Source organism: Beta vulgaris, chromosome 3 (genome assembly GCF_026745355.1).
Source record: "Beta vulgaris subsp. vulgaris cultivar EL10 chromosome 3, EL10.2, whole genome shotgun sequence".
Taxonomy (NCBI): Eukaryota; Viridiplantae; Streptophyta; class Magnoliopsida; order Caryophyllales; family Amaranthaceae; genus Beta; species Beta vulgaris.
Genome location: NC_079204.1, coordinates 2,495,213 through 2,511,157, shown reverse-complemented (window position 1 = coordinate 2,511,157; position 15,945 = coordinate 2,495,213). Strand labels below are relative to the sequence as shown.

At 34.3% G+C, this 15,945-nt stretch overlaps 2 protein-coding genes across 2 annotated transcripts; both read left to right on the top strand.

The window, feature by feature from the left end:
• Window positions 1–2,689: 2,689 nt before the first annotated feature.
• On the top strand, window positions 2,690–4,414 carry LOC104888089 (UPF0481 protein At3g47200). The gene has a single exon (XM_010672924.3). It carries the CDS (start codon window positions 2,795–2,797, stop codon window positions 4,331–4,333), a length of 1,539 nt encoding a protein of 512 aa, XP_010671226.2. The 5' UTR covers window positions 2,690–2,794; the 3' UTR covers window positions 4,334–4,414.
• Window positions 4,415–9,077: 4,663 nt separating this feature from the next.
• Window positions 9,078–11,287, top strand: LOC125495802 (mitochondrial metalloendopeptidase OMA1). The gene is given in 6 exon segments (XM_048640631.2): window positions 9,078–9,669; window positions 9,672–10,123; window positions 10,264–10,421; window positions 10,850–10,873; window positions 10,875–10,922; window positions 10,924–11,287. Coding segments are annotated over 6 exon segments (1,281 nt in total). The 5' UTR covers window positions 9,078–9,338; the 3' UTR covers window positions 11,192–11,287.
• Window positions 11,288–15,945: the final 4,658 nt, after the last annotated feature.

Genomic DNA, 15,945 nt, shown 5'->3' with positions numbered 1-15,945 from the left:
GGTAGCTAATGACAGTGGTAGAGATGACCACATCCCCCCCCCCTTTTTTTTCTTTTTGGATCCACTTTCTCTCGCCACTTAAATATAATCACATGCCCCTTCCTTTTTTTAATCACCCCTTAAAAAATTCGACTAGAAGTCTGTGCCACTCCAATTGTTGCGTCTAAAACGAAACAGAGGTAGTATTTCGATATATGATAAAAATAAAGAAAACCACCACTCCTGCCACCACCCCGACCGTCACCACCTCCATTCACATAGCCACCTCCTTCACCAGCCACGAGCAGCCCCAACCCCCGCAGGCCGCAGAAACCAACACAACCACCTCTCAAAATTTTATTTATTTATTATGGGGATATGGGTAGCGATGGAAATCGATGATGGATCATCAATCATCAGCTTAATCCAGATTTATTAAGTGGGTGAAAACTCGAAATAAATGGATTTAAAGCGGGTGAAACAGGTGATGGATGCGGGTAAGATTTTTTTATCCATCACCCGCTTAACGCCTACCCATCATCCATATTATCAATTATATATGTCTATTTTCATATTTTATTAAAGATTTTAGTAAATATATATCTTATGACATTTTTAAAAATAAAAATTGTTATATATGTCCTCACCCGCTAACCACCCTTTCACGCGGTGGATGATGGATGGATGGATGCGGGTGGAGTGGATGTATACGAGTGAAGCTCCACTGGCCCCGAACCCAATCCATTTTCATCCCCAGACATGGGTGAATGTCCGACCTGGACGTTCTACCCATGGCCCGAACTTCTAGGCCAGATATTCGGGCCATGGGTGAAATGTCTAGGCCGGATGTTCGCCCATAACAAAATTTCAAGAGGTGGCTGGTGGAGGAGGTGGTTGTTTGGGGAAGGGGTAGTGGTGGCAGGTGTTGGCGAGTTGTGGAAAAAAAGAAGGGGTACAATAGTAAATTAAAAGTGGAACTGAGACGATTTAAGAAATTTTAGGGTGATTTTTAACAATTTCCGCAAAAATATAGTAAGTAAAAAATGACATCAACTTATGAAAAATATAACACATAAAAAAGACAAAGGATCGTATATCATGTTTCATATTTGCATCGAAGGAGAACCTGATTGTCATCAATTCTCTTAGTAAGACTTGGAGCATTTCTTGGGATGTGATAATTTTGTTGTAATGCACGGTATGACTTGCTTCATTTTGAAAATATTTTTTTCTCCCATTGCTCTTGGAGGCTAATCAGGTTGTGGATTTTTTAGTTTGTGTGGATCACTTGTGTCTTTCTTTTCACCATCGGTTTGAACTTCCTGATGTTATGTTTCTTTCCATCATAGGTGAGGAATTTGAAAAGAAAGGAACAATTCAGGAGAGGAGGATGAAAGAAAGGGGAAGAGAAGATGGACGAGCCACGAGGTAAAGCAACATCCAAAGGACACGCGTGTCAGAGAAAGGGTAGGGAAGTAGTTATGTAAAGGGTGAAGGGCAAAATCGTCAAATCACTGTTCCTAAAGGCAAAATAGTAATCTTACGGTTACTAAGCTACAGTGGAAGCATTCCTCACTTCTCAATGGGTATGAAAAAAAATTTGGTTTGTAATTTGGGACATCCATTCAAAAAAAATATAGCAAGCAAAAAAAAAACAGAGCAAATAAAAAAAAAAGGACTAAAAGGTTTGTAGTTTCCGCGTTATAGTATTAAACAATGACTTGGTTATATTACTCTCATATTGACTTCTGCATTGCAATAATTTCAAAATGTAATTGTTTAACTACTTTTCTGGATTTACTGTTCTTATTCAACTACATCCATCAACTTGCTTAATAAATTACTCTTACGGCTCGTTTGGTAGTCGTTAATAAATTGCAGTAATGGGAATGAATTTTAAGTATAGTTTTATTAGGGAAGCACCCTTAAAATCTCCATGGGGAGGCATATTTTCTCCATGGACAAGCAATCTCACCCCTAAACTAGTGTTTTTATCTCCAAGGGGAAGCAATTTTCATTACCACTCATTACCACCTAACAAGGTGGTATTGGATGGGAATGAAAATTCAAGAAGGAAAGTGGACACTTTAGGATAAATTAGCATTATCATGGGAATGGACAATGATATTTTTCACAAATTTACACACAAATTCATTCCCATTACCACCATTTATGACCAACTACCAAACGGGCCGTTATAGTAATAACTACGGGATCATCATAGCCAGCTTCTTAAAATTAAACAATGACTTGATCACTAATTGACTTGCCTAAGATAATCACATATAGAAATGCAGTATTAATTAACCTACCCACTTGCGCTTTTAAAATTAAGCTATCATATGCTGCATTTAAGATAGTCTGCAGTTTCATACATGACTTTGCATCATTTATGATCCTCATATATTCCCTCCGTCTCAAAATATAGTTTCTATTTCATTTTGCATAGTCTCCAAGATGTATTTTTGCCCTACGATATCTTCTATTTCTTATTAGTAAAAATATAAAAAATTAATATTACGAATTTATACATTGAGACGAATCTAACAAGATCTCTCATGAATATGTTTTTTTGTATACATTAGTAAGAATATTTGGTCAAAGTTTTTAAAATTTGACTCCCAAAATAGAAATGGAAACTATATTTTGGGACGGAGGGAGTAGTTAAATTACACTGGATCAACCAATGAGAGTGACAAAAGAGGGAAATAGTAGTTTACTATGAGTCAATGATAGCTTATTTAGTTACATAATCAACTCTGTGTAGTATAATTTTTACATTTGAACATCTACCATTTTCCAAACGTATCAAAAGATGATGAGAAACAAATCTGCATCTCTACATTTTATGAATTTCTCAAGATCTATTATCTATGTTAGGCAATTATGTTCACAAGCCCTGTTAGCTGAAGCTCAGCACTATGTTACGAGGAGGAAAAACTTGAGTGTCTCCATAGAAGAGAACATGAAGACAATGCAACAGCAGCAATTTTCATTGCAGACTAACAAGATCAGCATATACCGCGTCCCAGCAAAGTTGCGCAAGATCGATCCAAAAGCTTACGAGCCTCACTTTATATCTATCGGTCCCTATCATCATGGCATAGCTAACTTGCAGGCTTCAGAGAAGCTCAAGTGGCTCTCTCTAAACCGGCTTGTTGGCTTAAGCGAGGGACTGAGGGTTGAAGAACTTGATAAATTGGTGACAGTTTTAGAAGCTGTAGAGCAAGAAGCTCGGAAATGTTACTCAGAAGATGTGAAATTAAGCAGAGATGAGTTTGTAAAAATGATGCTCCTTGATGGGTGCTTCATTGTTGAGCTCTTTAGAGAGCTTGAAGAAAACAACTTCGCTTCTTCATCCCTCTTGTCCAAGAGATGGATGTTGCCTGTTGTTCGTCGTGACCTTATAACTCTTGAAAATCAACTCCCGTTGATAGTCCTCAAGAAAATTTTTGATGTAATAACAATAACAAAATCACCATCGAGGGGGGCTAATACCCCCTTAGAAGAACTTGCTCTCGATTTCTTTGACCCTTTGATGCCTCGAGAAAAGAATCTACGGAAACCCATCAATGGTTATGATCAGAACTTTCAGCACCTGCTTGATGTCTTCCACTCTAGTATCACTCATGGAGAAGTGGAGCGAAGGAAAGAACCTCACATGTACCGCTCTGTAACAGAGCTAAAAGAGGCTGGCATCAAGGTACGCGTTCTTAGGAACACTCAGCCTCTCGAGCTGAGATTCGAGAGAGGCAAGTTAAGGATACCGAGCTTACTGATAGACAATCACACTGGTAGCTTCTTCAGGAATATTGTGGCCTACGAGCAATGCCACCACGATTGCAAACCAGATATGACAGCATATCTATTTTTCTTAGACAAGCTCATTAACTCGACTGAAGATGTAGGACTTCTTCACTATGAAGGAGTGATACAACACTCACTAGGTAGCAACAAACAAGTGGCTAAGCTTGTTAACAATCTTTGCCTAGAAGTGGAGTATGATGGTCAAGAATCTTATTTGTGTGAGGTAGTAGAATGTCTTAATTCTTACTCAGCTCGTTGGTTGATTAAGGCTAAGACTAGACTTAAACATGACTACTTTACTAACTTGTGGGTCGGTCTATCGACGTTAGTTGCTCTTTTGTTGCTCTACCTCACCCTTCTGCAGACGAGCTGCGATGCAATTGAGGCTCAGGAGAAGGAAACCAAGGAGAAAAAGGGGTCGTGGGTCGGGCTGAACATGTTCCTGCTTAACCCTTTTGAGGGATGTAAGAAGCTAATGAGCTCTGCTTCAAGATGCATTAATAGAGTGATTAACCCTGCAGACCCTTCACCTGATAGCCCTCTGTAGTGCATTTGATGATTTGAATGTGTTGGTTATTGTCTTCAAGCTTAAATGTGCCTATATTAATACAACTTTTTTTAAGGTATATTTGTACATGATTTCATTTCTTAACTAGTATTTGGGTTTGGGTGTTGCCCCGGGATAGTATTGTATTCTGAATTTGATATGCATTTTTTTTTTTTTCATTTCCATTAAAATATACTCCCTCCGTCCCAAAATATAGTTTCCATTTCCATTTTGGGTGTCCCAAAATATAGTTCCCATATCCCATTTCCATATTTAGTTCCACATTTTTTCGTAATTTGTCTAGAAAAACCGTGTCCCCTCATTTATTTGCTTCTTGAATTTTGGTTTTTCCTTTGTTTATTCAACCAAAATGTTACAATTAATGCTCTTCTACCAATTATTCTCCACTCTTTCTCCTAAAATCATCTTTTCCCATACAACATTTATTTAAATAAACAAAAAATCATTACTATTCATCTTATATTCTACTTACATAAATTACCGTGAAAAAAGGGAAATGGGAACTATATTTTGGGACGGAGGGAGTATTAAGTAAAACTCAACATTTAAACCATACAAATATAATAATATGGAGACTTAAAGCATGATTAAAAGTTGGTTGAGATGGTAATTGTGTCATGTATAATAACAAGAGACTACAAGTTCAAATCTTTTTGCAAGCTTATTTTACTTTTGTTAATTGACATGAGATATATACACATTGGACAAATCTACTGAAGTAACAGAGGTGCCACGTGGTGGGTATACATTGTCACGCACACCTTTAAATATATTTGTATAGATGAACTAGAACTGTTTTCTTCTAATAATAAAGAACGATAAGGATGAAGTTTATTAACAGATGGTCTGTAGAAAATGTGATTTGCTTCAACTTTGTAAGGTAAAATCATGGCAATTAAGCTTTTAGGCGAGGAAATTAAGATCATGAATATTATTTAATTTGTAAACTCTTTGTATATCTATCATTTTGTTGCTTATAGTATGCACCATTTTCCTATGTCTTCAAAGCCTCAAAGGAATACTCCATTTCTTTTTTTTTTTTTTTTTTTGGTCAAGTGGTGATTGGTGAAGTCCCTAGAACCGTGCATTTTGAGTAAAAAAATTAACTGAACAGGTTGAAACTTTTTATTTGTAAATCATATAAAATTTTTGTTGCATCAGTCAAAAGTAACAGAGGGTGCAAATTGCGGAATTACTTCCTCATATACTTTGATGTACCGTTGATATGGTACACTCAATACTAATTTATGTTCATTTGCTTATTTGAAATTTTCTTATTTTGTTCATTTCAATGATTTCAAATAAATAATAGGCAAAAAAATAGCCTTTAAATGTATCATGCTCGCAACATTTAGGTATATGATAAAATTTATACAAATTTTAATGAAAAAAAAATGTTGAAACAAAAATTTAAGCTAAGCTAAGCTAAAGTTGACTTTTAAGCTCTCTCCTTTTCTGATGCAACAAAGATTTTGTTTTAGCACTAGCTACTTTTTCTATCCCCATAAAATTCGCATTTGTTTTCTCAAACTCAGTTTCATCAATTTTGATTATATTTTTTCACCATGTAAGAAAATATCTTATCATGTGTTTTTCGTAATCGAGGAAACCCATATAGGAAACTGCTTATAAAGCTAGTGAATCAACGAAATATCAACAGGAAAATCACATTGTTCATAGGAAAACTCCTATAACATTTGCATACATTGTAGGTCATTGTTGCACTTTATTCCCTCGGCCCTCGTATATTGATATTAAGTGTATTTTAATCTACGTTTTTTTCTATTGCAACAATTACTACTTTGGATAATTTTACATCTATTGCAACAATTTCATTTTTGGTATAAAAAGCAACATTTCAGAACAAAGCATGGATTATGCACTAGGGTACCATTCATATAGAAGAATATGATTTTTTTCAACAACTTTTCAAGATAAAAAAAAGCACACAATATAAAATTAAAGAACATGTAAGGGTGCGTTTTATTTAACTTATTGGCCCTGAACTTATTGGACCTTATCTGAACTGAATTTATTGAACCTGAACTGAACTTATTGGAACTTATTAAACCTGATTGGACCTGATTCAACTTATTGGACCTGATTAAACCTGATTGGAACTTATTGGACCTTATTGGAACTTATTGACCTAATTGAAACCTATTAGACCTTATTGGCCCTGATTGAAACTTATTAGACCTTATTGGACCTGATTGAAACTTATTAGACCTTATTGGACCTTATTCGACAAAAACATTGACCATGAATAACATAAATATTACCACTAACGTAAATACTACCCCTCAAAATTTTTTATGGAGTAATAATTATTATAATTCGTCCTTTAAAAATAATAATTATTAATTATCTCTTATGATAATTAATTTAATAAAAAAATTTACTATTTATATATTTGCCTATACATAACTTTCACCACTAATATGTTTTGATTTTATAAAACACTAGTAGAAAATCAAAAGTTAATTAACATTTATTGCTAACAAGTTAAAATTGACACATATAAAAAATTAACATTTATTGAAGAGGGTGATGTAGAAGATGAAGAAAGATACCCCGATGAAGAAAGATACTCTAGTGATGATAATGAAGCAATCAATTGACAACAATTATGTCTTTCATTGTTATTAGTAACGAAAACATGTTATCTCTAGTTATTTAAAGACGAATTGCAAATTATTGTAATTATAATTATTATTATTATTGTTAACCTTAATTATTTGACCATGATTATAATATTATTTAATAGCAATATGAATAATCAAATAATAGACAATAATACAAGTATAATACTACACATTGTGGTACTTTAATAAAAAATTCTAATAATAACATAATCAGCTAATAGTAATATGAATAATAAAATAATAAACATAATACAGATAAATAACAAAATAATAGACATAATACAAATAAACAATAAAGTAATAGACATTAATACAAGTATAATATTATATAATCATTGTGGTACTTTAATTAAAATTCTAATAATAACATAATCAACTAATAGTGATATGAAATTATGAATAACAAAATAATGGACAATAATACAAATGTATATTAAACATTGACTATTTGGACCTTATTGGACCTTATTAGACCTGATTGAAACTTATTGGACCTTATTAGACCTGATTGGAACTTATTGCACCTGATTGAAACTTATTGCACCTGGAACTTATTGGACCTTATTAGACCTTATTGGAAGTTATTGCCCTTATTAGACCTTATTACAACTTATCTGAACTTATTGGACCTGAAACTTAATTTTTTTAAGTTGAGCAGAACGCACCCTAAATCTCCAATTATAAAATAACATAGGCCGGAATAAAAAGAAAGTATTGTAAATGAACATTTAGTCTAAATTTAAAGAACCTAACTTTTAAATGTAAATTTGAAAAAAGGAATCTCGCCAACAACCATTTTTCCTAAAAGGTAAAACAAGTTGCAAGATTTAATGAAACAGATAACAACATTTTTCTTAAATCATAAATTCTTAAAATATTAAACCTACATCGTTTAACAGAGGGTGCACCATCCTTTATGCGTACTTGGATGCATGTTCCTATTTGCGCTTTTCCATTCCCTAAAAAACCGAGTCTAAAGCTATTGTTATAATACACTCTAGTAGTCGTCTCAAAAAAAAATAAGGCTTTGCTAAATTACGCCCTAAATTTTTCTGGTAACGCCCTAAATACGGTATTTTCATACCGTATTTATATACCTGCATTTCTTTCCTCTCTTTCCCCTTCACTCACTCACTTTCTCTCTCCTCTCCACCACAACTGCCACCACACCACCACTACCATATTCTTCTCCAATTTCACACTTTTGACTCCTATGTCTTCTAACAACATTGTGTCGGCACCACCACCACCGACGTACCCCCGACACCCCACCATCGTCGTATCCCGGCCACCACCGCCGTACCCCCGACACACCACCACCATCCCCTTTTTCTCTACTCCGTTTTCTTTATTTTCTGAATTTTTTTTTTAAAAAAAGGGGAGGCGTCCACCATGGACGCCCCACCACTGGTGGAGGCGTCCACCATGGACGCCCCACCACTGGTGGAGGCGTCCACCATGGACGCCCCACCACTGGTGGAGGCGTCCATGGCAGGCGCCTCACCATGTGGTGAAGCGCCTGCCATAGACGCCTCCCCTTTTTTTTTAAAAAAATTTCAAATTACTGTTAATGAAGAAACATAGAAGAGGAGGGTGGGTTACGACGGTTGTGGTGCGGTGGCAGTGTGTCGGTGGTGCGGCGCAGTACTGGTGCGACGGCGACTGGTGCGGCGGTGGTGGTGCAACGGTCCCCAATGGTAATGTGGGAGAAGAGGGGAGAGAAGTGAATGTAGAAGGTGAAAAATATGAAAATGGAAAAATACGTATATTATACGTATTTAGGGCGTTAGTAAGATATTCTAGGGCGTCGTTTAGCAAATGAGAAAAAAATACACTCTAGTTGTCGTAGACTCTCAATATGTGTCATTTAGAGACTCGTAACGCATTGACGCACTTACTCGGGGTAGAAATATTTTTTTCCATTTATTAAATGAGAAAATTTCATCCCCTGATCCCAATTATCAAATCAACATCTAAAAATTTAAAATGACTAGGTACGTAACGAAAAACGAATGACTCTCGATAATAGTACACCCATTAATCCATTCTTAGTTTGTTGCATAGTTTGTTGCGTAGTGCATAGCTGGCTGCAAAAGAAATCTTTTGCACAGAGAAAACTTTTGCACTTTCGGAATTCAGCAGGAATATCATAACCATTTATGGAAGCAACAACTCTTGTGACCCATTTCATCTAAAATCTTAATCTCATAAATTTTACATTTCAGAATTCAAAAATCACGTAATTTTTTTTTTTGGTATGTTACTTGAACCCAGTTCATAACTGACCCTGAAATTCAAGAATTTGGAGCAAAGTTAGCAGCTTTTGTTGTTCAAAAATCATGGCGTGGTACAGAAATTCAAGGTTTGTCTACAATGCTTTAAAACTCAACTTGCGTTCCAAAACATTTGGTACTATTCCAACTCCAAGAGTTCATTCGAATTCCTCATCTTTGTTTTACAATCAATCTACTAATAAGTGTAGTGGGTTATTTGGGTCTGCAAAATCTGGGTATTTTAATGGGTTTAAACATCATCAAGAGATTAGCTCTTTCTCTGGTTTTGCAAGGAGAAATTATCATGGTGATAAAACCGAAGTAAGTGTTGAATCATGGCTGGAAAAATTCCTTGTTCCAATTGGACTAATCTTGACTTTTGGTATACTTGGTTACCCTATGTGCACCCAGTAGTTGTGCCATATACAGGAAGGAAGCATTATGTGCTTATGTCAACAACTCGTGAGAATGAAATTGGAGAAGTTGAGAAGCGGAAAATACAACCTGCTACACACCCTGATACTGATAGGGTTAGGTCAATATTCCAACACATTCTTGAATCACTGGAAAGAGAGATTAATCACCATGAACTCGAACTCGAAAGAGATGAAACTTTCAAGGAGAAAACCATTTGGAAGGAGGAGACAGTTGATGATAAAGATAGTAGGAAGAAGCATAGTGGGGCTAAGATAACTACTAACCATTTGGAAGGGATGAATTGGGAAATTTTCGTTGTTGATAAACCGTTGGTTGAGTCCAGTTATTTATTAGGTGGGAAGATTGTTGTTTACACCGGATTGCTCAACCATTGCAACTCTGATGCTGAATTGGCTACAATTATCGCGCATCAGGTATATAAAACTATTCATGGGACTCCAATTATGTGCTTAAGCTGATGGTTAATAGAACTATACAAAAAAACTGATGAATTTTAGGTTATCAGATTACATTATGAATGTCATATGTCAATTTGGTGGTATGTATTTGTTAGGTTGGGCATGCTGTGGCTCGACATGAGGCAGAGGATTCGACAGCATTTTTCTGGTTGTTAATATCCCTCAACGTGATATTATTTAAAATTCTATTTACTGAGCCTGAATTTGCCAATGCAAGATCAAAACTACTCTTAAGGCATCCTCTCTTGCAAAAGTAAGTCTCTTACTCTTAAAATGTTTTCTTGATGATTAACAAACATGTGGTACTGCTACTGCATAACTGTGTTACTGCATCACATATGTTACTGCATAATTGCAAACTATATTACATGCCCGGACCTAGTAACTTGTTTCATTTGTCAGCGATTTCATTTAGATATCCATTTGAGAGCAAGTTAAATTTGTATCAAGTTGTGGAATGGAAAAGTAATAGAACTAAATAGAGAGGTGTGATGCTAATAAAATCTAATCCATTACTGAGTAATGGTTTTGGATCGATATATGGATTGCTATATTCCACGATTCTATCCTTTGTCGCAGATAACATTAAATTTATGTTGTTTATGCACATTTGACACAATAAATTTGAGTTGTGGACTATAATATATATGTAGTTAGGTAACATATGGTGTCAATTTACAGAGTTTGGAAGATTATTCAGGCTAGACTCACAATTACTGCCACGAACTATCTGCTTGTCCTTGTTGGATTGTTTTCCCGGTGTTTATTCTTTATTATGGTCGGAAGGAAATAGAAGCAGATCACATTGGAGTGCTTCTGATGGCTTCTGCTGGATACGACCCGCGAGTTGCACCTCAAGTATATGACAAGCTTGCAAAGCCACTGGGCGACTGGAACTGTTTAGCAACTCATCCATTTGCAAGAATGAGAGCAAAGTTGTTAGCTCGAGCTGATGTTATGAAGGAAGCAGATAAGATATACAATGAAGTTGTAGCAGGACGTGCAATTCAAGGTCTTCAGTAACCATTTACCAACCAGCATCTTCTTTTAGCAGCTTCGCCTGTTTATGAATTGTGGTAATCAAAATTAAACAGCTCATGATCATTATATTGTCGTTATATTTCATCTGTTTGACAAAGTTTAGAGGTTAATTTGAGTTGAAAACTTGCTATTAGTATGTTATCCACTTGTTAATTCAATCTAATTTGGTTCCTATGTTAATCACTGCTCTTTTTCTCCTTCAAGAGATCCTCTCTATCTTTTTCTTTTTTTAAGCAGTAGTAGTAGATAGCAGAGTAGTAGAGATGAGTTTCTCTTTTAGGTAGATATTAGTATAAACCGGGAAAGGGTCACTCAAAATACAAATTAAATGTTTTCAAAACCATCCGTTTTCCCCTTTGCCTCCCTAGCTATACTATCCGCAAGGCTATTTGCTCCTCTTCCTTCGTGAGTTAGTCTAACGCTTCTTGATCTTGGAGCAACTCCCTGCAAGGATCAATCAAATGAGAGAGGTAATCTTTTAAAGTATTTGAATTAATAGTTGAGAGTTGAGAGTTGTTAACCCTCAATCCAGGACCCAGGTACCCAAATGATCATGGCATACCATACCCAAGCAAGCAAGATTAGTATCCAAGAAGAAAGATGCATCAGTGTTAATTTTTAGGTGGTTTAGCGGTGGAGGAATCCAAGCTGAGGGAACAACGGGATTGGGAGCTTTACCTACCTTAGGTTGGTTTTGGGTAAAGAACCATTCTGTGACGGTCCAAATGGAATTTTTATAAGGACATCTGATGGTATATTTTTCTTTTTGAAAAAGATGTTTTGTCCACATTTTGATCTCTTGATGGGTCTGTAACTAAATAATAAGCCAAATCAGAAATCTGCCGTTAGAATCTTTCTTCTAAGAACACTTTCACGTGATTCAAGTTTCTATATTGATTTTAGTGTTTTAGACAAACATAACCTTGAGTTTTTAAAAAGTTTTTTATAAAAAAAAAAATCACCTTATATAGACACTATTATTCTAATTGAAAAAACTATTAGTAAATTAAAAATCTCAGGGCCTATTTGTATCACTCCCAATTTAACTAACATATCTAGGCGTTTGGTACTTCTATCCTTGAAATAATGTTAGTAATTTAGAGTCGAAATTATACCATTTCAAAGTCAGCTTCTTCCTTAATTCTATATGACATTAGACCACCATATGAAAAATTTGGCAATAATTTGGCAATATATAGCACTATGTTCTTTGAATCTTTGCTGTAGTAGTGCAATAATAACTAATCTTGCACCTCCTTTAAGACTAAGAAGTCAAATACCTTGCTTGTAGATTTGGAAATAAAAATCATATCATATCAGTTAATAATACGATGATATCTCTTCATTATAAATAGCTAGTTTTGAGGCTCAAAACTTTCATCAATTATCTCTAATTAACTTCCACTTATAATATATGGAGAGAGCTTCAGTTAAGTTAGCTTTTCTAGTTGTCCTCGTAGCTTCTGCATCATGTAAGTGTCTCTGATAATCTCCAAAATTATCTTTGTATTGGCAAAATTATATCTACTGTTTGAATCTCTAATACTCCTCCGTCCCAATTTTTATTAATACGGAATTGAAGATATTAAAGGTCAAAGTTACGTCTTTGAGACCGTGTAAAAAGAAACAAGCATTATATTATGGGACGGAAGGAGTATAATATATTCGTTCCGTTTCATTTTAATTGTTACATTTTGATATTTTACACTATTCACAAATTTCACTTTGACCATCATTTGTGATTTATACGCGGATGAAAATATAGTCATGTGAGATCTTATTAAATTCAACATAACATGTATTTTATTAATATGTACTTTTTATAATTTTTACAAATACAAAACTAAAGATATATGTCTCAAAGTTTTGCATTGACATGCGTGAAAAGTGTAACTGTGTAGATTAAAATGAAACGAAGGGAGTACAATCTTAGCCACTAACTCATGATGTCAAGACCTCAAGTCTTAAAAATAATGATATAACTTTGTTACACATAGTCTAGCATAATATTGAGGGATGAACAACAATATAATACACTAAAAAGTTAGTTTGCAGTTGTAGTTCCATTTGTAGCAGAAGCAAGATGCAAAAATGAAGCACCCCCACCAATATCAGGGGTAGCAACACCAGCGCCGCCGCCGCTAGCAGTAACACCTACAGGCGTACCAACATATCAAATTCACGGTTGTGGCTACCCGTGCAGTGACTCCAATGACTGTGATTGGCCTTGTACTATATGCTGTGGCCAAAACCAAACTTGTTGCTATGATTTGCCTTTCGATGGTTAACATAAAACAGCACCTTTTTTTTTCTAAGTAGTCATAAAGAGGGTACTACAATAAATAATGTTATACAATTCCACATAAACTTAGTAATTTATCATAATAATGTTCAATAATGAAGTACTAAATCTAGTCTCTCGTGATTCAACTAGAAAATCTCTTCTAGCTCACTAGATGGTCCTTCTACGATAACATGGTTTCGAACTTTTCGATTCATTAGAATTTAATTATGTATATTTCTCCTTGTGTTTGATTCAATCCTGGCAATAATGTGATTTATACATGGTGGTATAAGTTGTAACCGTTATTGTTGTATTGATTCATCATATTTATAATCCCTCTATCTCTAATTGTTTGCTTAATTTGAGGATTAATATAAGGTTGGCCTAGTGGTTGTGAGGTCCCTCTACCACCTATTGAATAGGAGCTCATTCTCACCTTTTGCAAATTCTTGTAAGGAAATGCTCCTTATCTTAAAAAAAGAAAAAGAAAAAGAATTGCTTGCTCAATATTTTATGTTTTTCCGATTTCAAAGACAGTATTCGAGTATTGTATTATTTTCAGTTACGTGGTAGTAAAATTAAAAAGAAATTGTGATAGTTTGAAAATATGTGTTAAGAAACTCAAAGATCTTAGATCTTAGATCTGCCGTTGCACAACGTAACTTAACTAGACCTTTAATATCCCATTGTAAATGATTAAAAATTACAAAAAGTTGATATTTGGAAAGTATATTTTGAGACGAATGACTATGACAGACAAACTACATTAGATGAATAATGTCAAAATTCAATATGAACCACTAAAACGGAGGAAGTATATATGAATTCAGATCGTCAAAATCAGGGATGTCTCAGACAATTTAGGGGTCCCGTGCCATCCATTTTATTAATACACATCTTTTTGTAAGGTATATTAGTACATAATTTGATTCCTTAATGAACTAGAACTGTTTTATTCTAAGGTCTTGTTTGGTTGACAAACAAATCATGGGAAGTGCAAATTCCTAGAAAGTAGAAGTATATGAAAAGTTGTTTGGTTGGCAAAATCATGGGAATTTGTACTTCTTAGGAAGTTCTACTTCCTCCAAAATGGAGGAAGTTACTTACCTAGGTCCCCTAGAAGTAGAGCTTCCCATAGGAAGTTCTACTTCCCATTATCAACCAAACACAATTTTACACTTCCTAGGAATTTCAAATACATGGAAAAAATAACTTCCTAGGAAGGCTAGAACCGTGCATTTTGAGTAAAAAAATTAACTAAACAGGTTGAAACTTTTTATTTGTATATCATATAAAATTTTTGTTGCATCAGTCAAAAGTAACAGAGGGTTCAAATTGCGGAATTCGTTCCTCATATACTTAGATGTACGGTTGACATGGTACACTCAATACTAATTTATGTTCATTTGCTTATTTAGAATTCTCTTATTTAATATATTTTGTTCATTTGAATGATTTCAAATAAATAAATGCAAAAAAATAGCCTTTAAATGTATCATGCTCGCAACATTTAGGTATATGATAAAATTTGTACAAATTTTAATGAAAAAAAAAATGTTGAAACAAAAATTTAAACTAAGCTACAGTTGACTTTTAAGCTCTCTCCTTTTCTGATGCAACAAAGATTTGTTTTAGCACTAGCTACTTCTTCTATCCCATAAAATTCGCCATTTGTTTTCTCAAACTCAAATTTCATCAATTTTGATTATATTTTTCACCATGTAAGAAAATATCTTATCAGGAGTTTTTTGTAATCGAGGAAACCCATATAGGAAACTGCTTATAAAGCTAGTGAATCAACGAAATATCAACAAGAAAATCACATTGTTCATAGGAAAACTCCTATAACATTTGCATACATTGTAGGTCTTTGTTGCACTTTAATCCCTCGGGCCTCGTATATTGATATTAAGTGTATTTTAATCTACGTTTTTTTCTATTGCAACAATTACTACTTTGGATAATTTTACATCTATTGCAACAATTTCACTTTTGGTATAAAAAGCAATATTTCAGAACAAAGCAGCATTGTGCACCCGAGAGAACATACCATTCATATAGAAGAATATGATTTTTTTCAACAACTTTTCAAGATAAAAAAAGCATACAATATAAAATTAAAGAACATGTAAATCTCCAACAACATTTGAAAAAACCTAAAAAAAAAGCATCTATTGTAAATGAACATTTAGTCTAAATTTAAAGAACCTAACTTTTAAATGTAAAAATTTGAAAAAAGGAATCTCGCCAACAACCATTTTTCCTAAAAGGTAAAACAAGTTGCAAGATTTAATGAAACAGATAACAACATTTTTCTTAAATCATAAATTCTTAAAATATTAAACCTACATCGTTTAACAGAAGGTGCACCATCCTTTATGCGTACTTGGATGCATGTTCCTATTTGCGCTTTTCCATTCCCTAAAAAACCGAGTCTAAAGCTATTGTTATA